The following is a 27,839-nucleotide window of genomic DNA, read 5'->3' on the forward strand; positions in this document are numbered from 1 at the left end:
TTGCACTATTTGGTTGAACCAAATAAAAATTATTTGATTCAAGTATAATAATATATTTCATTTAATTTGTATTTATTTAATTGAAATAAACGATTACTTGTCTATTATCAAATAAATAATTACTTGAATGAAATAATTTTTATTTAAAAATGAAATAAAAAATTATTTGGTTATTCAAGTAATTGAATTTGATTTTTATAATCCACCAATCACATCTCGTTAAATTTGCGAGAGAAAGATTCCTCGCCATTCGCGGGAAATTTGAATGAAATTTTCCATTTCTAGCGGATTTTCCACTTTTTGAATAATAAATTGTGGAGCGTATTTCTAAGTACACTATTTAGAGATAATATTGAAGGAATGTTAAATGATCCTGTTTATAGTGGGCCGTGACAGTGAGGCTGGGGATTTGCTAGAGAATATTTAACAAGGGCCGTGTACGACCTTGACTGTTGGTTGATTAAATCGGAATGGGAGTATTGCGAAAGTTACCTGACAGTAGACTAACAGTACATGTGCGACGTACCGAAGGTGTATTAACGGTAGTCGTGTCTTATCTTCGAGTCGTCTCTCTTTCTCTCTCACTCACTCTCCTCCGCTCTCCCAAGTCTCGTCATCGTCTCGCATTTACGCTCTTAAAAATGAAAAACCGACATCGAGTGACTCTTAACACTCATCATGATAGACAGATAAAGGTTTCGTTGCATAAATTTATTTCTTATAATTTTCTATAACGGTTATATAGTACCGAACATCATTAAAGCGAATTTCAAAATTATTTTTTACTTTTTAAGCTAAAAAATCGAAATTTTTCAATTTTTTTTTCATTTTTTACTGAAAGTTTAATTATTAAGATTGGAAATTCTTGTCGAAAATTTTTACAAAAGGCTTTTTTGCCCCACCTGATGGGGGAAAAAAGCCACTTTGCTATTTTTGCATAAAATATTATGTTAATAAATTTTTGTGCAGATATTTATTTTTATGTTATTTAAATAAATAATTTTCGCGAGTTTTTAGCATTTGAAATTGTATTTTATGTTATTATTAAAAAGTTCTATACGAAATTTCAATTATTGAAATACAAAAATAAATAATTTATTGAATAATTAAGCATGTTTCTTGAAATTTAATTCTCATAAAGAATTTTATCAACAAATTTTTAAATAATTGAATTCTTTCAAAAGAATTTAAATAGAAGTTTTAAATATAATTGCATTTTTGGAGGATTACATTTCAAATTGTATTTAAAATAATTGAAATCCTGCGAACAATTTTATTATTTATGAAAATAATTGAAATAATTGAATTCTTTGAATGAAGTTTAAGAGAAAGTTTTGAATAATTGAATTCTTTGAACGAATTTGAAGATAAATTTTTGAATAATTGAATTTCTGTAAAAAATTTTATTTTTTGTGAAAATAGTTGAATTCTTACGTAGAAGTTTATTAAAATTTTGAAGAATAATTTCATTTTTGAAGAAATTAATTTCAAACTGTATTAAAAATAATTGAAATCCTGAGAAGAATTTTATTATTTATGAAAATAATTGAAATAATTGAATTTTTTGAACGAATTTTAAGAAAAATTTTTGAATAATTGAATTTCTGTAAAAAATTTTACTATTTATGAAAATAATTGAATTCCGGATAAGAATTTTATTAAAAATTTTTTGGAAGAACCTTTGTCTAAAAATTATTGAAAATAATTGAATTAGTAAATTTTACTAATAAGTATAGTAATTCTAATAAATAGTAATTTCTTCTAATTTATTAGTAAAGACTATTATCAATTTAAATTTAGAGAGTAATGGACCTTTCGGAAGAATTTTAACAAAGTGGCGAACATATTGTGCATTTTATTCTTGATAAAATGTATATAATTTTAAATTTAACTTTGGAGTCAATTATATAATATATATGAAAAAAATCACTTTCTACATAAGAGTTGATCGAATCTTGAGACAGAGAGAGTGAGTGAGAGAGAGAGAACTTGAAAATATTTGAAAAACCGCTACAAAATAAAATGTAATCTTGCGAAAATACCATCCACACGCCCTCACAAGTAAATTAAGGATGAGATAATAAGGCGAATAAAAACAAAAAAAATTGAGGAGTGAAAAAATTCTTCAAACTGCGAATCGACCATTATTTCTTTTTTCAATTCGAGTTCTGAAGAGAAAAAAACACGTTCTATTACAGTAATTTTAAATTTTATTAATGCAAGCAATTAATTTTAATTCTTATATTATTAAATTTTTAAAATTTATTTTATTTCTTTATTTAATGCCTATATTGTCAAATAAACATTTACTTCAATCAAAACAATTTTTATTTAAGTCAATATTTAATTGATTTCAATAAAAATTGTTGGATTTCGCTTCAAATCCTGAAATAATTGATTCAAACACAATTTAATTGACTAAAATGAAAATTTATTTGATTCAAGTAAATATTCATTCGATAATAGACAAGTAATCGGTTATTTAAATCAAATAAATTTTTTTTCCAGTGTAGCCGTTTGTTAATAAAAATACGAATTCTAATTATAATTAAAATTTAAAATCCGAGGAAGCGATTGCAATTTTCTTCTTTCTTTTTTCAACTAATTTAATTAAAAATATTACTGCATTTCCTTAATAAGATTATTTTACCTTTTGAACCGGTTAAATTAACAACAATTTTGATTTTATTTATTTTCATTAATTATGGTAACTATATATATATGCGCCTATGGTAAAAGGTGGATCAATAATCTGCCAACACTTGAAATGCTTCTGTATGTACATTGAAGGAAAAAAAAGAAAAAAAAAAGATAGGAGAACGAGTTCCTCACGATCACGATATTTGCCCGAAGAGACGAGCAACATATAGTAAATTTAATGAGTACTGTTTTAAAGTTCGTAATAATCTCACAAGGATTTAAACTATGTATATATCTTCAAGAAGTGTCCGATTAGAAAACTGATACATTATATTTAAATTCCGTAGGGGAAAAAATAGAAAATAACTTTTATTTATATTTACAAAGTAAAACATATGTATATAAAATTTCTAGAATTTCTCTGAATTTTTATCATTTGCCAATTTTTTACTACAGAGTAAATACTAATTATTTTTATTAATATAATTTTTATTCATTCATTTCTTTATAATTTATTTATACAGAACTTTTTCCATCAAATGATAAAAATATTAAAAAAGCCAATTTTTAATAATTTTAGTTACTAAAAGTTAAAAAATATCTAAAAAAAATAGAAAGTAAAAATTTTATTTTTTTAAATAAACATAATGTATTTTAGCAAAAGCATTTCGGTCAGACTAATGGAATAATGTCATCATGAAGAAATTCCCTATGTTTGAATGCCAAGGTGTCATGTCAAAATTTTAATTAGATGAATTAAAAAAACAACAACAAAAAAATAGGAGAGAAAATTTGTCAGACATGAATTCTGTTCTCATTTCAAGGTTCTAAATCTTTCAATGATTCGCGAATGATAATCAAAATTCATGGTCATATTTTATTCCTCGAGTTTATTTTTACAAGAGATACTATACACTAATTCTGCCTGCGCAATATGTCAGTCACGATCGTTTATTTCTCTCTATGTATATAACCTGGCTGCTGAATTATTTGTCAATTTTATCATCCGGAACAAGATGTTTTACACAAAAAAATATTATTAAAACTGCATTTGCATTTGTTCAATAAATAAACGCCGAATTCACGCATATCCTGTTCTCTTACTTTGCAAATAAACATTTTTTCCCAATTTTCCATCTTCTGATTTTTTTTGTATCCGAGAAAAAGAAATTATTACTGGTAGAATTATAATTTTATTATAATTATTCAATTTTTTTTAATTTATCTAAATTTTTCATTTTTTTAATTTAAATAATTTTTTTATTTTGTTTTATTTGAATAAGTTTTTCATATTTTTAATTTTAATATTATATTATAATTTACTTCAATTTCTGTATAATTTTATATTGAAAATTTGAAAAATTCACTTACATTATTAATTATTATTATTAATTTCCAAAAATTCTGACAAAATTTTTCGCAAGAATTCAATTACCTATTTTCATTAAATAAAAACATTCTTCTCAAGAATTCAATTATTTTCAGTACAATTGTAATAAAATTTTTCGGAAAGGATGCAATTATTTTTTTAAATTTTTAATCAAAATTTTTCAAAAGAATTCAATTATACATTCTAAAATTTTAATAAATTCTTCGAAACAAATTATTTTTATTAATTTACCAAGAATTAAATTATTATTTTTAGAAATAATAAAATTCTTATTCTGGAATTCAATTATTTTTAATACAATTTTAATAAAATTCAATAATTAAATTTTATAATTATAATTATTAACACACACGAATATTAAAAAAAATGAAAAAAATTCTTTGTTTATTTCAATTATTTTCAAAATTTTCAATTAAAATTATTTTATAAAAACGAGAATATTTTCAAAAAATTTAAAGAAATTCTTTAAAAGAACTTAATTATTTACAAAAACTGTTACATAATTGTTTAAACAAAATTTAATTGAAATTTCAAATAAATTTTCAAATAAAATTGTTAAAGAAACTCCGTTTATTTAAAAAAAATTTTAATTAAATTTCTTCGCAAGAATTCAATTATTTCTATGAATAAAAACATTCTTCTCAAGAATTCTATTATTTTTATAAATAATGAAATTCTTCGCAGTAATTCAATTATTTTTACAAATCAAAATATTCTTCAGAAGAATTCTACGAAAAGGATGCAATTATTTTTTTAAATTTTTAACAAAATTTTTCAAAAGAATTCAAATACTTTCAAAAATTTAAAATAAAATTATTAGAAAAAACTCCGTTTTTTTGAAAAAAATTCAAGGAAATTCTTCAAAAGAATTTAATCAGGATTTTAAAAAATTTTATTTAAATTTCTTCGCAAGAATTCAATTATTTTTATAATTAGAGTTAAAATTCTTCGAAGGAATTCAATTATTTTGAAGAATTGTAATAAAATTCTTTAGGAAAAATTTATTATTTTGAAAAATTTCAATAAAATTCTTTGCTAGAAAAAAATTTAATTAAAATATTTTGAAAACATTTAATTCTTTTCCTAAATAATAAAATTCTTAGTAGAAATTCAATTATTTTCAAATTTTTTGATAAAATTCTTTGCAAGAATTCAAATAATTTTCAAAAATTAGAAAATTAAAAACATTTGAACTATTAAATTTTATTCTAATTCTTTAAATATTAAATTTTATTTAAATTATTCGAGTTTTTAATTTTATTCCACTTTTTTTAATATCAAATTTTTATTTTAGTTTTCAATAACAAATTTTATTTAACTATAATTTTTAAATTTTATCACTCGGTAGTCTTAAATATAAACAAAACGTTGAGATTAACGATCACTCCGAGTCAAATTGACTCGGAGTGAATATATTTGATTATTGAATTTTATTCAAATTGTACCCAAAATAATTGAATTCTCAGAAGAATTTTATTATTTATAAAAATAATAATTTAATTCTTGCTAAAAATTAGTATTTTATAAAAATAATTTAATTGTTTCGAAGAAATTTATTAAAATTTTAGAAAGTAATTGAATTCTTTAGAAAAATTGTGTTAAAAATTTTTAAAAATAGTTGGATCCTTTTCGTGAAATTTTATTAGAATTGTACTGAACATAATTTATTGAATTCCTGCATTTATAAAAATAATTGAATTCTTCTGTAGAATGTTTTGATTTGTGAAAATAATTGAATTTTTGAGAAAAATATTTTTACTTATGAAAATAATTGAATTCTTACGAAGAACTTTATCAGAATTTTTGGAAATTAATAATAATAATCAATAATGCACTTAGTAAGTGAAGTTTTTAAATATTAAATTTCATTGTATGCATTTTTTAATATTAAAATTAAATTTTTATTAATAAATTTTCTTTCAACCTTCAGTATTTCCAGCTGTGTTAAATTTTAAATCCGAAAATTCACATGATAATATAATAAATAAAGTTTTATTAATTATAATTTCAATAATTTTTAATTAACTTTTAATTAATTGTTTTTTTAATGTCCAAAAGTGCAGAACGTGCCTTTAAATAAAATATTCTTTAAATTTATTCAAATTTTTTTTAATATAAAAAATTAATTTTAGTTTTTAGGACAAAAATTTATATTTAGTTTTTAATATCAAATTTCATTCATATTTTTTTTAAATATTAAAATTCCTCTATTTTTTCTAATAATAAAATTTCTCTTTTTTTCTAATATTAAATTATCTAATATCTAATATTAAATTTAAGATCCAAAAACTGATTTTTAACAAATTAAATTTTACTCCAATTGCTTTTAATATTAAAATTTAATTTTAGGTTTTTACCTAAATAACAAATTTTATTTTCAATTTTTATCAATGAACTTTGTTCGAAATTTCCACTATATCTCCCTGAGCGGTAAATATTAAATTTAAAAAAAATCACCACGACGATAAATCAAAGAATTTTTTTATCTCTCGACCCTGAAAAGGACACGACAATATAAATGACGGAACTGATAGCAAAACACAGCTTTGGCACTTCCGGAATATTTTCCATTGTCTTGCGGGTGGTTTTCGCGTGCGGGTGTGACCATATTTGAGTTCTGCTCTTGTAGGCGCAGCAAAATGAATGCCATAAATTTTAAGAAACGAACCACACCAGCGGTTCAAGAATATAATCGTTTGCTCATTTTCAATGGGAGTAAACTATTTATAACCGTATGTGTGTCCCGATATAAAATGCCGCAAAAATTTTATGGTACATAAAGAGCGATATCTTTTTTATAAGTTTGTGGATCGTTCCTTCAATATTATATTGAAGAGAGAGAGAGATAGAGAGAGAAATATATAAAGAGAGAGAGAGAGAGAGAGAGAAATAAGTGTAAGCCGTCAAAACTGTGTCATGGTGTTTTACGGTCATTGAGTATTCAATCGTATAAATATAGTAAAACTCGTGTGTATTTATGTGTGTGTTATTTGCTCTCATGCTCATCCACTCGATAGATCTCGATACTAAATTTAGATTATGTGCTTTCAACTCTCCAGGAAATATTTTCAGAGGTTGTAGGTATATTCTCATTCAAAAATAGATGCTCAAGTTTATTTTTTTTTTGCTTTCGTAGGTATATTATAATTTTTATTTGGTATCTTTTTATAATTTGGTATAATTTTTTTTTGCTACTCCAAAAATAAAAGAAGGTTCAAATTCGTTTACGTAAGTGTCGTAAAATTCCCATAGGATTCTTTTCCCTCTTATTAACATATTTTTTTATCTCGCCTAAAGTGCTAAAATTTTTATCTTTTAATGTGAATTCTATTAACTGAATTATTTTTCCTTTATTTAAAATTTAAATTAGTAGATTTTACTAATAAGTAGTAATTTCAACTAATTAATTAGTCAAATTTACTCATAATAAAGACTTTTTTGTTTTTGAATTTAAATTTAACTAATAAGTACACGGAGAGACCCACATTTGCAAAAATTACTAAAAATGGTTGCAATGACCGGAAATAAGGGGATTTTTAGCATAATATACTACAGAATTAGATAAATTTACAAAAGAAATAGATAAATTTGCTACATTGAAATAGCAAGTTTTAATATTTTGTGTAAGAGTTGTAAATGTAGCGAAAATTGATTATAGTTTTCTCTAATTTAATTAGACAAAATCTGACAAATGAAGACATTTTCCACTAAAACTTTCTATCCACTGTAGTAATTTTTGGTGAGCAAGTGTGGCTAGCGAGCGCAGTCATATGGCGCCTGCATTTCTATTGGTTGCTAACTTCGTCAATCTCCGTAAATGAGCCGATGCCATCCGATGATTGACAGTGACTATGTTTCGCGTATGTAAAATAAATTTGGATATTATCTACAATAATTAAATATAAAGGGAAACGTAGGTCGTTCGTTATCTCAGAAAGTGACCATTATAAATTAATAAATTTTGCATCTATTCCTGTCCCAAGAACTATGTCTTATAATAAGTTGTTAAAAGTAAACTGCTTTCTCGTAAGTGCTGTAAATTTTCATCATTCAATATATAAGGAAACAAAGATGTATACTTTCAGTGAAATTCGTCGTCGTGCGTGCAGTTGTGTATTAGTGTATTAGTTAACCGCGTCTATACATATAAGTGAAATAAACATGTGTGTGTCTTCAAATATTTATCCAACAAATATATAAGTGTGTGTGTGTCTGTGTATGTAAAAATCCTTCCAGTTTGTCTCCATTAGTCAAGAATTGACGGGAAACCGGCGACAAAAATCCGTATTTTTTCTTTTCACTCTTTCTTTCTGCATTTACAACGACTATAGTAATTTTACGTACACAATACTTCTGAGTTTACTACAGTTGTTTGGAACTATTGGACGAAATAGTAAGAAACTTTGCTAATTTGGTGAATATTTGTCGGATTAGTGACTTAGTGTAGAAAATAGTAAAAAATACAAAAAATCCCCTTATTTCCGGTGGTTGCAATGTGAATATAGTAAATTCTAGTGTGATTTTATACAAAAATTAGTAATCTCGGTCTCTCCGTGTAGTAAATTCTAATAACAGGGCTCAGATTGTACGACTTTTTCGACTTTTTTCGACTTTTCTAAGGAAATGTGACTTTTTTCGACTTTTTTGTGAAAAAATGCGACTAATCGACTTTTTCGAGATTTTTTTTTAGTAAAATGCCACTGAAATTAAAATTTTTTTTTTAATTTAAAAGGAAAAAGTTTGAGTCAAAAAAATGTTTTGTTACATTTATTTACAAATTTCTTTCAAATTTTTTGAAAACATCAAATTTACTTCTTTTTAAAATAAATATTTAATTATTATTTTTCCATATGAATTAAAATTCTTCAAAAGATTCAATTTCAAACCTTTTTGAAATTAAACAACTTATAAAAAATTGTGATAAAACATGAAGAAATCGATCACTTCGAGTCTTTGACTCGGAGTTTCATAATAATTAAAGATGACCGACTGACAAAATCATTATATTTTATATTATAAAACTTTAAAAAAAAATAATTTTTAATTATTTTTTATGAAAATAATTAAATTATTGGAAGCAAATTTATAAAACATTATTAAGTAATTAAATTATGCAGAAGAATTTTAATATTTACAAAGATAATTGAAATTTTGAGGAGAATTTAAAAAAATATTTTGAAAAAAATTTAATTTCTGCCAAGAATATTCTTACTTTTGAAAATTTTTGAATTTTGCAAAAAATTTTATCAGAACTTTTGAAAATAATTAAATTTTCAGAATGAATTTTATTATTTATGAAGATAATTAAAATTTTCACGAGAAATTTAAAAAAAAATTAAAAATAATTGAATTTCTAGGATGAATTTTATTATTTATAAAGATAATTGAAATTTTGAGGAGAATTTAAAAAATATTTTGAAAAAAATTTAATTTCTGCCAAGAATATTCTTACTTTTGAAAATATTTGAATTTTGCAAAAAATTTTATCAGAACTTTTGAAAATAATTAAATTTTTAGAATGAATTTTATTATTTATGAAGATAATTAAAATTTTCACGAGAAATTTAAAAAAAAAATTAAAAATAATTGAATTTCTAGGATGAATTTTATTATTTATAAAGATAATTGAAATTTTGAGGAGAATTTAAAAAAATATTTTGAAAAAAATTTAATTTTTGCCAAGAATATTTTTACTTTTGAAAATATTTGAATTTTGCAAAAAATTTTATCAGAACTTTTGAAAATAATTAAATTTTTAGAATGAATTTTATTATTTATGAAGATAATTAAAATTTTCACGAGAAATTTCAAAAAAAAAATTAAAAATAATTGAATTTCTAGGATGAATTTTATTATTTATAAAGATAATTGAAATTTTGAGGAGAATTTAAAAAAATATTTTGAAAAAAATTTAATTTTTGCCAAGAATATTCTTACTTTTGAAAATATTTGAATTTTGCAAAAAATTTTATCAGAACTTTTGAAAATAATTAAATTTTTAGAATGAATTTTATTATTTATGAAGATAATTAAAATTTTCACGAGAAATTTAAAAAAAAAATTAAAAATAATTGAATTTCTAGGATGAATTTTATTATTTATAAAGATAATTAAAATTTTGAGGAGAATTTAAAAAAATATTTTGAAAAAAATTTAATTTTTGCCAAGAATATTCTTACTTTTGAAAATATTTGAATTTTGCAAAAAATTTTATCAGAACTTTTGAAAATAATTAAATTTTCAGAATGAATTTTATTATTTATGAAGATAATTAAAATTTTCACGAGAAATTAAAAAAAAAAAATTAAAAATATTTGAATTTCTAGGATGAATTTTATTATTTATAAAGATAATTGAAATTTTCACAAGAATTTTATTAAAATTTTTGAAAATAATTGAATATCAGAGAAGAATTTTATTACTCTCGAAAATAATTGAAATTTTGAACAGATTTTTTTTAAAAATGTTTAAAAGTAATTGAATTTTGCAGAAGAATTTTGATATTTACAAAGATAATTGAAATTTTGAGGAGAATTTAAAAAAAAAATTTTATTTCTGCCAAGAATTTTCTTACTTCTGAAGATAATTGAATTTTGCAAAGAATTTTATCAGAACTTTTTAAAATAATTCAATTTTAATGATGAATTTTATTATTTATAAAATTTTGACGAAAAATTTAAAAAAATTTTTGATTATAATTGAATTTCTGCAAGGAATTTTATTACTTTTGAAAATAATTGAATTTTAGAGAAGAATTTTATTAAAATTTTTTTTTAAATATTGAATTTCGGAGAAGAATTTTATTATTTATAAAAATAATTGACATTTTAAAGAGAATTTTTAAAAAAATGTTAAAAATACCTAATTAAAATTTTGCTATGAATTTTATTAAATTTTTGAAATTTTATTCCGGATTGTTTGATATTAATGTATTTGTTGTCGAGAAATGTGATTTTTTGACAATTTCGTGTTTTCTTTTTGTCGTTTTTTCTAAGATTTCATGTGACTTTTTTCCGACTTTTTCGTAAATTTTACTAATAAATAGTAATTTCCACTAATTTTGCTAATTCAAAAGCAGAACGTCAGTCACTGATTCAAATTAGTAAACATTTTTACAAAATCGAATTTAGAGAGTATAGAAAGCTTAAAAATTTTATTTAATTTTCACAGACTATTATAATTGCATTATAATAAAATATTCAATAAAAAAAAATTAAAAATATAAATAAATGAATAAATACCATAAAGATGCATTCGAACCATACCAATGAAGATTGCTAATGAACGCTCACCTGAAACAAACAAAACACTTGATTGAAATAATGTTCGAAGACTTCAAAAAAAAAAAAAAAAAAGAAAAAGAAAAAAAAATTCTACTTTATATCACTTTCCATTTTGGCTTTAATTTCCCATTAAGCATAAAAGAGAGGAAGAGAGAGGGAGAGAGAGAAAAGAGAAAATAATGTGGCAAAAGCGTAGAAAACTGAGCATACGTGTTTACTTTTATCGACGAACATCGTTTCTTTGCTTATTAGGATCTCAAGGCTATGTATATGTATGCAAATGAAAATGTAAGCGCATAATATAAACGGTTGTATATAGTAAGGGGTAGGTAAAATGTAAACGTGCAGAATGTTTGATAGCTCAAACGAATCGTCGTGGTTTGCTAAACATGTTCAGCGTCTCAGAAAATTGTGCGCTCATAAATGTCTAGCAGTGTCGTGATCGTTTCAGAGCATCCGTTTCTTCATTAACCCCCCCCCCCTCTCTCTCTCACTCTTTTTTTCTTGTTCATTACAATATGTATATAGAAGGCGAGTGTAAGAATTAATTTTTCATTTTTTCTTATTTTCTTCACTATATTATTATTTTTATTATTGTTCTTATCGATATTTTTCATTTACTATCGTTATTGTTCTTATTATTATTACTATTAATATTGTAATTATTATTAATATTATTTATTACTAGCTGTCGTACCCGTCTTCGACGGGTTTTAGTTTCTACCAATACATTTAAGTTTCTACCAATCTGGAAAATCAGGAAATAGCTAGGGAATTTAATTTGACCGGAAAAAAATAATAATTAGTTACCATTATAGCTATTTTAGTAGGAAAATATTACTATTTGAATCAGTGATTGACTTTTTGTTATCAAATTAGTTATTTTAACCAATTCAAATGCAGAGAAGAATATTTATCAATTTGTAGTACTTTAATTAATGTATTAAAAAAATTAAATTTTCCATACAGTTTTTGGAGTTATAGTAGAGTCTAATTGGAACTAATTGTATCGCAAGTAGACCCTACGTTACGACTGCTAAAACCTAACATAAGACCTAAATTTTAGGCTGAAAGTAGGGCTTAAATTTTGACTCGGGTCTGTTTTCATAAATATTATACATCAATAAAAATTGAAGTAAAAAGCAATTTTTTAAAAGCGAATTAATATAATGAAACTTTTTCTTAATTTGATAGGAAAATTCCCGGTTCGGCATATTCCCAGCTTTTTACAGTTTTTCCCGTTTGGTAGATACCCAGTTAAATGTATTAGTATAAACAGAAAACTGTACGACAGCAAGTAATACAATCTATATTTATATGAACTTAAGAAACAGTATTTTCATAAAATAAGTAAATTTTTATAGCCATTTGTAGATTTATTTATGGATAAAATCAAGTAAATTTAAATTTGACAAAAAAGAGATAAACCGTGAAAAGTTTGGACAAAGCAGGGAATTTTGTTAAACAAAAATAGACACCGTGTTAACTTTTGTCTTTACATTGCTCAAAACATCTCTTAAAGTTAAATCTAGAGTTAAAATGAAAAAACGTTTTAACATGTAAGTTTTTGCCTAGTGGCATAATATGCTTGTATTGTATCACAGGTGACTTACAATTCTTGACATCCTGCGAAATCATTTTAATCATAAAAAATTTCCATTTTCAATATTTCTGAACTTCTTGAAAATATTAGATTGATTTGATAAATAATTTTGAATTGCACTATTTTGACATCAAAATATTAATCAGAGACTCCAAAAATACTACTGAATTATACTTTATATAGTAATTAGTATCGATTTTTTGATATATTGAAAATTTTTTTATATTTCTTGTAGGATAGTATTTTTTGCAAAATTATGATAAAATCTGACTAAATAACATATAATATTCATTTTTAGAAAGTTTAAAAGCTATCCATTAAAAATTGTGAAATTTGGAAATTTTCCATTTTTCAAGTTTTTGAAAATATTTTTATATTTACATCTTAGTTGTAGAATAGTATTTTTTGAAAAATTATGCTAAAATGTGACCAAATAACATGTAATACTCAAATATAGAAAGTTTAAAAGCAATCCATAAAAAAATGTAAAATTTTGAAATTTTCGATTTTTTGAAAACATTTTTATACTTACATATTAGTTATAGGACTTTATTTTTTGCAAAGTTATGCTATAATGTGACTAAATAACATATAATACTCAAGTATATAAACTTCAAAAGCAATCCATGAAAAATAAAAAATTTTGAAATTTTCGATTTTTTGAATTTTTCGAAAAAATTGAATATCTCCCGTTCTAATTAATATTTTTTAAATCTGTAAATTTATAAACCTTCCTTGGGTCAATACCTAATAACCTACCAAGTTGGACTTAAATCGATTCACATGTTTTTGTGTGATTGGGGTACAAAGTTTTTGTGACAGACAAACATACATACATACATACATACATACATAGGGGAACATAGTCTACGTCGGCCACCTTTTTGACTTTTGTTTATAACTTTTTTTAAAAAATGAATTTGGACAATTGAAGTATATGGTTGGAAAGTCCTGTTTAATAGGAACATTTTTTCTGTACAAAGTAAATTGACAGGTTTAAAAATGAAAAAGTTATAAAGATTTAAAAAAAAAAAAATTTGTAGTCCAGGTTGGCCATTACAGTCAAGGTCGGCCATGTTTAAAATTCAAAGGGCATTAATCGTTAAAAAATAAAATAACATGTTTGGAGTTACGGAAAATTGATTCTTTATTGTTTACAGTTTGTAACTTAATGAAATAACAAAATAATAACAATAAACAATATAAAAAAATAAATATAAATAAAAAAAAGTTTTGCACTAAAATATTAATAAAATTAAATAAAAATATTAATAAGATGATCAATTATATTATGAGTTATACAGAATTGCAGTTTTTGCAAATGAAGTAGCTCGTCCTCATCTTTGCGCATTTTAAACACATAGTGGCCGACCTTGACAGTAAGTAACATTACCGAATTGTTGTAACCATAAAGAAATACGTTTCGGGATTCGATTTTTTACTTTGTTTTTCTTTCAACCATGAGTCCCACAAATTTTCTGCATACTTGCCTTGACGATTCAATTTGTTTTTTATCTTTTATTAATGGTTTTTCACATTATGCACAAAACTTTTTTTGAGCTTTTTTTGTACCGACGTCACAGAAAACACAATTTTCGATTTTCCGAAAATGTAATTGAACAAAAAGTTAGGTTTCACTAAGACAAGCTTCGACAAAAATGCGCGTAGGTGGCGCTAGTGAACTTGACAAAAAAACGCGAGTGGCCTACCTAGACAGTAGGCCAACCTTGACTACATTCCCCTACATACATACATACATTAAATTTTTTAAGAACATTTTTGGAATCTCTGATGTCCATAATAACTAATCATGTTAACATTTTGAAGTTTTAAGCAATGTACAGACAGACATCTGATTTTATTAATAAGGATTATTAAAACTATAAATTAAATTTTTCTAAATATAAAACATGAAGATATCGATAACTCCGAGTCTTCGATTCGGAGTCATCGATTTCTTCATGTTTTATAATAATTAAAGATGACCGAGTCATAAAATCATTATCGATTCAATTATTATTTTCAAGAATTTTTAACTAAAATTCTTCTCCAAATCAATTATTTTTAATAATTTTCGAAAAAGTTCTTTGACAATTTTCAAATCCATTTGTTTACAATTTTCATTTTTACGAATTTTCAATTATTTGTAAATTCTTCAATTAAATTTATAATAGAAAATAAAAACTTAAAATAATATAAAACAAATTCAATTAAACTTTTTAAAAAAAATTAATTCCAAAATTAAATTATTTCTAATAATTAATGACATATTGCTTTTAATATTCAATTATTATCTAAAATTTTAACTGAATTTCATTTTTAAATCAATTTTTATTAAAAAATTCTACTAAAATTCAATTATTTAAATACAAATAAAATGCAAATAAATAATTTATTGATTGAATGTTTCTTAAAATTGAATTCTCAAAAAGAATTTTATCAACAAATTTTTAAATAATTGAATTCTTTCGACGATTTTTAATAAAATTTTTAAGAATAATTACAATTTTCGAGAAATTCGATTAAAATTGTATTAAAAATAATTGAAATTCTGCAATAAGTTTTATTATTAAAATGAAAATAATTGAATTCTTGCAAAGAATTTATGTAAGAATTTTTTTCAATAATTGAATTGCTCTGAAACAATTTATTATTTCTAAAAATAATTAAATGTTTGCGTAGAATGTTATTAATATAGTAGATTTTTTTTATTGAAAATCATTAAAATTTTTGAAAATAATTAAATTTTGAAGAAGAATTTTATTATTTATAAAGATAAATTATTATGAATTCCTGCAAAAAATATTGTTATTTATAAAAAAAATTAAATGTCTGCCAAGAATTTTATTACTTTTGTAAATAATTGAATTCTTGGCAAGAATTTTATTAAAATTTTCGAAATTAATTGAAAAACTTCTTTCTCTCTTTACTTCATTCGAGTAATTTAATTAAAATTGTATTAATAAAAGATTTCAATTTTCATAAACAATTTAATCGAAATTTTTAAAAATAATTGAATTCTATTGAGAAATGTTATTAAAGTTGTGTTGTGAATAATGTAATTCATGTGAAAAATTATATTAAAATTTTTGAAAACAATGAATAATAATTAATTAGTAAATTTGTTAAAAATTGAATTTTTTTAATATTGAATTTGAAATTATTCTAGAATTAAAATTAATATTTGAAATAAATTTTTTCTTTTTAATTTGCATACTAATAATAATAAATGAAACACCACGATTCGCGCGTAACAAAAAATTTTTAAATAATAATTGAAACCTTTTGACAAATTTTAATAAAATTTTTAAGAATAATTACATTTTTCGAGAAATTTGATTAAAATTGTATTAAAAATAATTGAAATTCTGCGATGAGTTTTTTATTATTTGTGAAAATAATTGAATCGCTAAGAAGAATTTTATTATTTTTGAACAATATTTAATTTTTGCGAACTTTTCTAAAATTAAATTTTTTTTCGTTCATTAACTAAAATTCTTCTATAAATGCATTATTTTTAATAATTTTTGAAAAAGTTCTTTGAGAATTTTCAATTTCATTTGTTTACAATTCAATTTAACAAAATAAATAATTATTTTAGAAAAAAAATCTGCAATTAAACTTTCTCAAAAAAATTAATTCCACAGAATTGTTAGTTAAAAATATATAAAAATTCAGATTTTCAAAGATTTCAATTTAAAAGCTTTTTAAAATTCAATTATTTCTAAAAATTCACGCTCTAATGCTTTTAATATTTAATTATAATCTATAAAATTTCAACTGAAACCCATTTTTAAATCAATTTTTATTAGAAAATTCTACTAGAATTCAATTATTTAAATATATAAATAAAAAATGTATTGAATAATTGAATTTTGTAAAGAATTTTATGAAAATGCCTCAAAATAATTCAATTTTTGGGAATAATTTTGTTATATATTGACATAATTGAATAATATTTTTGTAAATAATTGAATACTTCCAAAGAATTTAAAAAAAACATTTTTTTAAATAATTGATTTTTTCGAGGAATTGAAATTAAATTTTAACAACAATTACATTTTTCGAGAAATTCGAGATTAAAATTGTATTACAAATAATTGAAATTCTGCAATGAGTTATATTATTTATTAAAGTAATTGAATGATTGCGCGGAAATTTATAAAAAATTTGTAAATAATTGAATTCCTGTGAAATTGTTATTATTTTATGAAAATAATTGAATTTTGGAGAAGAATTTAATTATTTTTAAAATTTATTGAAATTTTGACGAGAATTTAAAAAATTTTTTGAACATAATTGAAAATCTGCGAAGAATTTTATTGTTTTTGAAAATAATTGAATTTCTGCAATCATTTGTAATTATATTTCTCTAAAATTCTCCAAATTATATTGTACAATTTACTAACTTTTCTCAATCAAATTTTACGGTCTTTTCGGACATTTTTTCAAAAGAACTGACCAAATTCATATTTTCAGTAGAAAAAAACCTGTATAGTCAGACATTTATTTTATTTATTTATTTAACAAATATACGGAACAATTATTTTATTTATTTATATTTATTATTTTATTCATTTATTTATAATTTTAAATAGAAAAAAGGCCGTTTTTTGTAGAATTCTTTTAACAAATTCTATTTTCTTTTTTTTTTTTGAAAAAAAAAATTGAAGATGGGGAGATGTATATATGTATACGTATAAGACGTAAAATGCAAGGTACGAAAACTGCAAGAAGAGGCGCGTATATAAACGTGGAGTACGAAGCGATGGCTAGGTCACGGTCAGGGCGATGCCCTCATCTCTCCAAGGAAATACTACTACTACTACTATAATACTACTCGTCGTCTCCTCGTTGTCTTGACCCCTCTCCACACCCCTTTTTTACTCCATCCGTCCAACCAAAGTTCCTACCCACCACGAAGTCTTCTCTCAGCATGTACATTCAAAATATACATACACAATATCCTCTGACACATAAACATTCAGCGCATCAACAAAAACAATACATCTTATTCACTAATTAATAAAGAAAAAAAAGGAAAAACAATTATTAACTTCCCCTTTCTTATTATTTTTCGGAAAAAAGAAAATTTTCTTCAACATTTTTGTAGAGAAAGAAATTTTATTGGAAAAATATTAATATTTTTCCTTAATATTAGAAAAAAATCTTAATATTTACCTTACAACCAAGTTGAAGTCCACAACGTTGATCAACGAAAAAAATTGTTCACTAAGTAAATTAATTAAAAATTACGCAGCAATATTGACAAAAAAAATATTTAGAAAAAAAGGATTGATATTTATGTTTTGATAATAATTATTTTACAATTAAATATTTAATTAAAAATAATACTTGATTGCATTAAATAAATTTTTTTCGTTGATCAACGTTGTGGACTTCAACTTCGAAACTGTGACAAAAGAATTAGTTTTATTTTATGAATTGTAATTAAAAATTATTATAGATAAATTCTAGTAAATAATTTTAAAAAACTTGAATCAAATTTCCAATTAACTGTAAATTTTTGACAAATTTAATTAAAATATATTTTGTATTTTAAAGAATTTTATTGTTTTATACTCTAGAAAATTATTATTTTTAAATATAATTTTATTTTTGAAGAATTCTAACTAAAAATTTGGAAAATTAAATTGTAAATTAAAATAATATTTTCTATTTTAAAGAATTTTATTGTTCTACTCTTGAAAATTATTTTTTTAAATATAATTTTATTTTTGAAGAATTCTAACTAAAAATTTAGAAAATTAAATTGTAAATTAAAATATATTTTGTATTTTAAAGAATTTCATTGTTCTACTCTAGAAAATTATTATTTTTAAATATAATTTTATTTTTGAAGAATTCTAACTAAAAATTTAGAAAAATAATTGAATTTTACAAAAATTGTGTTATTATTAACGAATTCTTTTTCTTTTGTTCTCAATTGAATATATGAATGAAAATGCGTTGAAATTAGCAAAACTCTTTTTATTTTGTCTCAATTGAAAATGATAACTGTAGAGAGAATAAGTGGTATTATAGTTGTTGTGTGTATATAGAAGCAGTAAATTACAATCACGCCAATATAAATCGGTATAAGACTTATCTTGGAAGGATCGGTCGCTCTTATATTATTATCCTGCCATATGGTTTATGGTCCTTGCTCTGTGTGCTACTATTCCTATCGAGTTACCATGAAATCGCCATGAACGATGGAGGACAAGGATAGAGGCGACAAATCTCGATTCTCGTCCAAAAAAACATTATAATAGACAACAAAAAAATTTTTACCTACGGAAGTCGCCTACGCATTTTTTTTTCTACACAATATTTATTTATACAATATTCACGCACACTTGACCGTGAAACCTAATCTTAAAAATTTTGAAACATATTTTTCAACAATACTCAAGAATTAAGAAAAAAAATCTTCCTTTCATTTTATTTATTATTTCTTTTATAATTTAACAGTTTATTATTATTATTATTACCATTATAGTCATTTCTCGATAATTAAACTTTTGGTAAAATGAATCTCTTGATTTTGGTCGAACAGTTTTTTTAATGATATTAAATTGAGACAAAAAAAAGTATCGAAATGTTGCATCGCAACACTTTCAATACGTTTTCTTGTCTCAATTTGATATCATTAGAAAAACTGTGTCCATAGAAATATTTGGATAGTAAAATTCAATAAATAATAAACTTTCGATTATTTTAATTTTTTCCCCTCCATTGAGGTTTAATTTATCGAGAGTTGACTGTATAAAAAAAATGGTTTTTAATTCAAAAATTGAGCATTGCAAATTTTTACCCCAGAGAAAAAGAGAGAAAAAAGGAAAATTTTATGACCATATATTGTATATGTACCTGTATATCAGTATTATCAATTACTTGCAAAATTTTTTCCACGAGTTCTTGCGCATTACACAGGAAATCTCTCGTTATAATCCCATTAGCTTAATCAAGAGGAGCATCATTAGGGGAATGATTTGCGTGCTTGTTTGTATATAAAGAGATTGGCAAAACAAAGTTTTATGACGAATATAAGTGCAGGAGTATAACGAAATAAGGATTATATGAGGGAATTATAAAATAGCACTCAACATAGTTAGCGAACTTCAATATATAATATAAAGAGTGAAGCCCTATAAACGCTAATTACATGCGCGTGAAAGTAGAGCACACGCCTAATCACTCTATTTCTTCATGTCCCCGCGAGGAATCTAGTGAATATAATACCTATCTACTACATTTTTCCTCCCCCAACTCTCTTTTTTAGGAAATTTTTTTCCTTTCGAAAATTCAATTAATTTTATTTATTTATTTATTTATTAAATTAATCCCCCCCTCTCCCATTTTTTCTCCCTTCAAGTGGAAAATTATCTTGAATTTCTATAGTAAATAAAAAAAAAAAATAGATAAAAAAATGAAAACGAAATAAAATAGTAAAAGAAAGAATAAATAAACAAATAAAAAGTAAATAAAACTAAATGAATAGTAAGTGAAAAAATAAATAAGCAAATAAAAACTGAGTAAAACTAAATGAACAGTAAATAAACAAAAAAGTAAATAAGAAAGAAAGAAATACGGACTTGGCAACCGATAATTAATTTTAAAAAAGTAGCAAAAAGTAGTTTTGAAACTAAAAAAAGTAGTAAAAAAGTAGCTATCGAAAAATTATACTTGACGACCAAAAAAAAAAAATAATCGTTTTAGACACTTCACAAAACTGACAAAATTTACACTCCATATTTTTTATTTTCCTGATTTTTTCCTAATTTTCATAAAAAAATATTTACTTCTTTCTTATCCTGCAAATAAAAATTGAATTCCTGCAACGAATTTTATTATTCATAAAAGAATTTAAATATTTATAAAAATAATTTAATTCTTGCGAAGAATTCTATAAAAAATTTTCAATAATTCATTTCTTTTGAATAATAATTTTATGCAAATTCTAATTTAAATAATTGAATTGATGAAAATTTTTATTATTCATGAAAAGAATTGAATTCTTACGAAAATTTTTACAAACCATTTCTTAAATTTAAATATTTTATTAAATATATTTATAAAAATAATTTAATTCTTGCGAAGAATTGTATAAAAATTTTTAAATCAATTCATTTCTTTCTACTAATTTTTATGCAAATTCTAATTTAAATAATTAAATCCCTGAGAAATTTTTATTATTCATGAAAAAAATTGAATTATTACGAAGATTTTTTCAAAAATTTTTTTAAATAATTGAATTCTGTCTGAAAATTTTAAGAAAATTGTATTTATTAAAAATCATTAAATTGCGAAAAGTTTTTAAAAATAATTAAATAATTTTACAAAGAATTATATTAAACTTCTTGACAATAATTATTGATTGTCTGTGTGGTATTTTATTAAATTTTTTTTTCTAAATAATTGAATTCCTAAAAAGCATTTTATTATTTATGAAAATAATTGAATTCTTGCAAACGATTTTATTAGAATTTTTAAAAGTAATTGAATTTCCAAGAAAAAATTTATGACTTTTAAAAATAATTGAATTCTTGTGATGCATATTGTTATTTACCAAAATAATTGAATTTTCCAAAGAATTTTATTAAAATTCCTCAATATAATTGAATTTTCGGGAATAATTTTGTTATTTATCGACATAATTGGATTCCTTCGAAGAATTATTTATGTAAATAATTGAATTCTTGGGAAGAATTTTATTGAAATCTAGAAGAATAATTGAATTATTTCAAAAAAATTTAATTTAAAATTTAAATTATATTTAAAATAATTGATTTCTTTCGAACAATTTTATTGAAATATTCGAAAATAATTGAATTCCTGTGAAAAATTCTAATATTTTTGTAAATAATTGAATCCTTTCAAAGAATTCAAAAATTTCAAAGAATTAAAATTTAAATTGTAATTAAAATAATGGATTTCTTTCGAATAATTTTATTGAAATATTCGAAAATATTTGAATTCCTGTGAACAATTCTAATATTTTTGTAAATAATTGATTCCTTTCAAAGAATTAAAAAAAAACATTTTTTTAATAATTTATTTTTTTGAGGAATTGAAATTAAATTTTTAAGAATAATTCCATTTTTTGAGCAATTCCTATAAAATTTTATATTAAAAATAATTGAAATCCTCCGATGAATTTTATTATTTATGAAAATAATTGAATTCTTGCGAAGAAATTTAATTAAAATTTTCAAAAATAATTGAATTACTGAGAAGAATTTAACTATTTATGAAAATAATTGAATTATTGCGAAAAATTTGATTAAAATGTTTAAAAAAATTGAATTTCAGTGAAAAATTTTGTTATTTTTGTAAATAATTGAATTCTTCATAAGAATTTTATTATATACACATTTTTTATTAATAATGAATTTTTTCGAAATATATAATAAGTGCTATGAAAATTTTATTTTAAATAATTGAATTCTTATGGAAAACTTCATTTGTGAAAATAATTGAATGTTTCGATTAATTAATTTAAAATAGTATTAATTTTAATTCTTCGATAAGTTTTATTATTGATGAAAGTAATTGAATTCTTGCTTAGAATTGAGGCCTCGGATCGAAGAACTCGACCGCCGCTCGACTGCACGCTGCCAAGCCAGTCAAAGGTACAAAAATATCAAAAAAATTAAAATCTGAATTTTTAATTTTTGAAAAATTCTATCTTATAGGAAATCAGATGCCGTATCTTTTTTTCCTTTGACATTTTTTTATAAAGTGAATACTTTAGGTAATAAAAAAATAAAACTGAAAATTTGTAATTCACAAATTTCATTGATTTTTTAAACATAAATCATCGTATCTTCGTCAATTTATGATGAATTAATTTGGAATTGGATATACAACTTCATTTTATTATACTAAAGACAATAATGCAATAAAAACTTCAAAAATAATTAATTGTTTAAAAATTTTTTATTATAAGCAATAAATAACCTCAAATTATGCTTTTTTATATTCGCTGACAAAAAGTCTGCAGGGAATTTTACAATTCAATAAACTTTCAGTGAGACAATTGTTCGTGTATATATAAGGAAGTTTTTTGCAAAGTTTGAAGTAATTTCATTAAACGGTTTTGAAATTATTGAAGTTTTAAAAAAGCGTGGTGACGCGCAAGTACAATTCTCCTGCATAATATAAACTGATGTAGCATTGAAAGGCTAAGTTTTCAATGCAAACTTAAATAATAGTTAATACAAGAAAGCTTACATGAAAAGCTAACATTATTTAGTTTATTTAATGTTATTTAATAACAAAGTATTAACGTTTATGTGACATTTCATGAAAACATAAATGTTTAAAGTATATTGACGTATGCTAGATTTGCTTGTAACATTTGGATTTTAATACATTTAACATTTACTTAATTTAATAAATTAAAATTAACTTTTGTAACTATAACATTTTAAAACTAATATCAATACTTTTAATAAAAAATTTTTTAATCTCACTGTTTTTGTTTAAATAAGTTTAAAAAAAACTCTTTTCCTTTCGGACTTAAATATCTAATTAAAGCTGAAACATCGTCTACTTTTGCTTTGCTTATTTCACCAGAAGGTGGTGATGGCATTTTAAGCAAATCATCGAAGTCTACCTCCGAAGTTATAATATAATCATTAACTTTCTCATTGTAATCGCGATAAACTTTTACAAGATTGTTGGGAAAATAAATAATTCTAACAGTATCTCGAATATTCAAATTTTTGGGAATCGTACACTTCTTTGGTATTAATTGTTCAAAATCATGCATTATAATGTCAGTTGGTTTAATTAATATAAAAGGTGGGCTTCTTGCGCTTCTTATAAGTTGAAAGTAATCTTCATCGATTTCAATAACTTCAGCTTTTTTACTTTTTTGGCCATAAAGTCCGAAGTTTCGATCACATGAACAATAGCTGTGGCCTCTAACTGGATATAAATGTTGGATCTCTAACTGTAATTTTTGTGACAATAGTGTAAGGAAGTTAAGTAATAAGTAATTTTTATTTTGGCCACCGCAATTGTCCGAAAATAAATAAATTTTGTTATAATGATTTAATTGAAGCTCGCGTTTTATGGCATCAAATAGAAAATTACAAATTGTATTAGCACCTTTTTTTAGTTGATTTTCGATAAAAAAAATACATATAACTATTTTTGTTTTTGCCGAATGTGTGAATATTTAGAACATTTAAAGAAATTAGACGTTTATAATACTGTTCGTTTACTGGAATTTTTGGTAATTGTAAATTTTGCCCGAAATCGAATTCTAAGCATAACGCATCTTTATCAGATAATAATTTTTGTTTTAAAATCTTGTGATTAGTAACATGTGTTTTATGTTCTTTAAATTCTGTACTTTTGGGACTGTTTCGATGCTCAAAACAAAAATTACACACATCAGTGCGAGGTTTCGAGAAACTAAAATTTAAATGATGGTTTATGTATTTGGAATAAGTCGATTCACTAATAGGAGGATTAGAATCACAAGTTTTTTTATAATGATATTCGAGAAACAATTTATGTAGCTTCCTGATTGTAAGCTCAGGGTTATCAAAATATAGTAATTTTGATTTTTGTTGAGCATAGTGTGATGCACTGTGAGGTATTAACATACAATGTTCGTATATCATTTTTTTTAAATCTTCATTTAATCGTAAGTTACGATTATTATGTGTACCTCGATGATCCTCAAGTGACTCATTATTCAACAATTTTTTTTGAATTGTAGTAAATCTACCCTTTTTTATATTAATTAAATTGCATACAAATTTTTGACAAACAGGAACATGCAATGTTTCCTCTGATGTAAAAATAAAAGAATAATCCCACAAAACCACAGTTCCTCGATTTCTGTCAAATGGCTTCTTCGTCATTAATCCATTTAATATAAAATTTTGAGATTTATAATCTCCAGCTGATTCCCAAAAAAAATTAAAGAATCCTTTTTGTTGTGAAACATCAACTTGCTCAAAACACTTCTTAAAACAACATTTTTTGACAGGAATAAATTTCTTTGCCGGTATTAATTTATTAGAAGTAGAAATATATTCCATTCCCTGAAATATTTAATTACAAATTTAAATGCTAAAGAAACAGGCCAAAAGAAGTTTAATTTGTTAACAACAATTAAAGACATTGAATAAAATAAATACCTTATTTTTTGCCAACTTCATAACATTTGCTTTCCAATTTTTCTCTTGTCTAACTTTTTTTCTAACATGTATTTCATCACGTTTTTCATACATTTTTCAAAATATTTCACCTTTTTTCTTATAGTTTACAAAATTAAAAGAAAAGAAAATCTCACTGCTGTCAATACGACAGACACAGCTTAACTATACCTCAAAGTTTATAAACAAAAGTCACTCAGTACCGAAATTTTAAACTATTATTGTATCAAAATAAACTTCACATTTTGTATGTCCAAATAATTTTAGATATTAATATATTCTAAACAATATTATATTCATTTTATTTATTAGATAAAATGTTAAACATTAAATAATATTTAAAATTTTTAATTTTAAATAATATTTATTAATCGAAAAAATTGTTAACTAAAAACTGAAAAGCTGCTTAGTCTTTCTATGCTACATCAGTTTATATTATGCAGGAGAATTGTACTTGCGCGTCACCACGCTTTTTTAAAACTTCAATAATTTCAAAACCGTTTAATGAAATTACTTCAAACTTTGCAAAAAACTTCCTTATATATACACGAACAATTGTCTCACTGGAAGTTTATTGAATTGTAAAATTCCCTGCAGACTTTTTGTCAGCGAATATAAAAAAGCATAATTTGAGGTTATTTATTGCTTATAATAAAAAATTGTTAAACAATTAATTATTTTTGAAGTTTTTATTGCATTATTGCCTTTAGTATAATAAAATGAAGTTGTATATCCAATTCCAAATTAATTCATCATAAATTGACGAAGATACGATGATTTATGTTTAAAAAATCAATGAAATTTGTGAATTACAAATTTTCAGTTTTATTTTTTTATTACCTAAAGTATTCACTTTATAAAAAAATGTCAAAGGAAAAAAAGATGCGGCATCTCATTTCCTACAAGATAGAATTTTTCAAAAATTAAAAACTCAGATTTTAATTTTTTTGATATTTTTGTACCTTTGACTGGCTTGGCAGCGTGCAGTCGAGCGGCGGTCGAGTTCTTCGATCCGAGGCCTCAATTTTATCAAATATTTTTTTAAAAAATTGAATTTTTATGAAAAATGTTATTATTAGTGAAAGTAATTGAATCATTATGAAGAATTGTATAAAAATTTTGTTAAATAATTGATTTTTTCGAATTTTTTTAAAAAATGCTATATTCTAAATTAATTGAATTCCTGTTGAAATTTTATTATTTATGAAAATAATTGAATTTTGGATGAATTTTATCAATTTTTTTGTTTAAATAATTGAATTCTTTTGCGAAATTTTATATGAAAATATTAGATATTAAAAATAATTGAATTTCGAATATTTTTTTGAAAATAATTGAATCGTTTTAAAGAATTTGATTAAAATTTTTGAAAATAGTTTCTTGATTTCTAGTATTAGCGAATTTGAAGGAGTGTAAATTCTCAGAAAAACAGAAATAGTAGCTTTTAGTGCCTGAAATCTAGAAAAAGTACCCAAATAGTAGCATAACTTAAAAAAAAGTAGAAAATAGTAGGTTTTAGTAGAAGAGTGCGAAGCCTGAGTAAATAAATAAAAATATGTAAATAAAAAAGAAAGAAATAAATAAAAAGTGGATAAATAAAAAAACTAACTAATAAATAAAACTCAATAAAAAAAATAAAATAAATTAAAAAAAATATTCTATAATAATATTCTCAACGGGTAAAAAAGGAAGTGAATGAAAAAAAGGGATATAAAAAACAACTCTCCTATTGGCAAATATATAAATGATCAGCGCAAAAAATAGATCGACAATGATATGTTTGACAATATTTGCGATCGTTAGTGCGGTAGATCGATTTCTTTCGGGGTGTGTCACTTTACAGTGGAGTCTATGAATATTATTATACAGGAGACAAGTATTATAATCTTCATTGAATATCACGATCACAGTAATTCAATGTGTCGTGCTTTCATATGTATATATATATATATATATATATATAATATATAATATATTATAAATCCCTAGGGGCAAAAAAAAATGAAAGAAAAAATTGTCGAGGTATGTGAGAATTTGTCGATCCTAATATAGAGCGTTAACGTCGATGATTGGTCACTCTAACAGACACCTGTTTATTATAATATTACAAACTCGACTTAATTTACATATTCCGCAAAGTGGACTATTTATCGTTATAGTCAAATATGTAAAATCCAGTAAAAAATAAAATAAGCAAAAAATACATTAAACAAATTTTTTTTAAAAATAAAATAGTGAAGAAAAAATAAAAAAATAGAAAATAAAATGAAACAGACAAAATAAAAAATAGAAAATAATATAAAAAAAAATAAAAATGAAAAATGGAAAATAATATAAAAAAAAAATTAAAAATAGAAAATAATGTAAAAAAAATAAAATAAAAAGAAATAAAAGCAATAAAGTGGGGAAAAAATAAAAATTGTTGTGGGAAAAGTCGAATATTTCTCCCGCCTCTAAAATATTATATAAAAACGTGAAAATAAGTCATAGACTTAAAAATTGGTTCTTATTTCGCCTATAATTAAGGCTTTTCAGATTTTTTTTAATAGTCTGCAAAGTAATTGTACACTTAAATTTTGTTTATGTTTTTAAGAATACTCGTGTTCAATTATGAGGGTTTTTTGGAGAAATTTTAAACAAAATGATTATACAGGAAAAAATGTTTGCACATAAAATTGCTATATGACTACTGTAATTATTAGAGGGAAAAATCGTTAAGTGTGCATAGAAAAATTTAAATGTGA

At 22.8% G+C, this 27,839-nt stretch overlaps 2 protein-coding genes across 4 annotated transcripts in view; both read right to left on the minus strand.

The window, feature by feature from the left end:
* The window catches only part of LOC122511726 (trichohyalin), a 193,626-nt gene that overhangs the window by 46,781 nt on the left and 119,006 nt on the right, over positions 1-27,839 (minus strand). For 2 of the 3 annotated variants that reach the window (XM_043627159.1, XM_043627156.1), the window contains exon 1: positions 11,272-11,290. The exons of the other annotated variant lie outside the window; for it this stretch is intronic. In XM_043627159.1, the coding sequence (XP_043483094.1) occupies positions 11,272-11,274 (3 nt within the window). In that variant the 5' untranslated portion in view covers positions 11,275-11,290. Of the gene's footprint in view, positions 1-11,271; positions 11,291-27,839 lie in introns of those variants that run through there. 3 annotated transcript variants of the gene reach the window in all.
* Positions 23,515-25,313, minus strand: LOC122511727. Its single transcript, XM_043627160.1, has 2 exons — positions 25,078-25,313; positions 23,515-24,981 (listed from the first exon to the last, which is right to left on the minus strand). Exons 1-2 carry the CDS (start codon positions 25,168-25,170, stop codon positions 24,028-24,030), a joined length of 1,047 nt encoding a protein of 348 aa, XP_043483095.1. The 5' UTR covers positions 25,171-25,313; the 3' UTR covers positions 23,515-24,027.

Source organism: Leptopilina heterotoma, unplaced genomic scaffold (assembly GCF_015476425.1).
Source record: "Leptopilina heterotoma isolate Lh14 unplaced genomic scaffold, ASM1547642v1 Lhet_9, whole genome shotgun sequence".
Classification (NCBI taxonomy): Eukaryota; Metazoa; Arthropoda; class Insecta; order Hymenoptera; family Figitidae; genus Leptopilina; species Leptopilina heterotoma.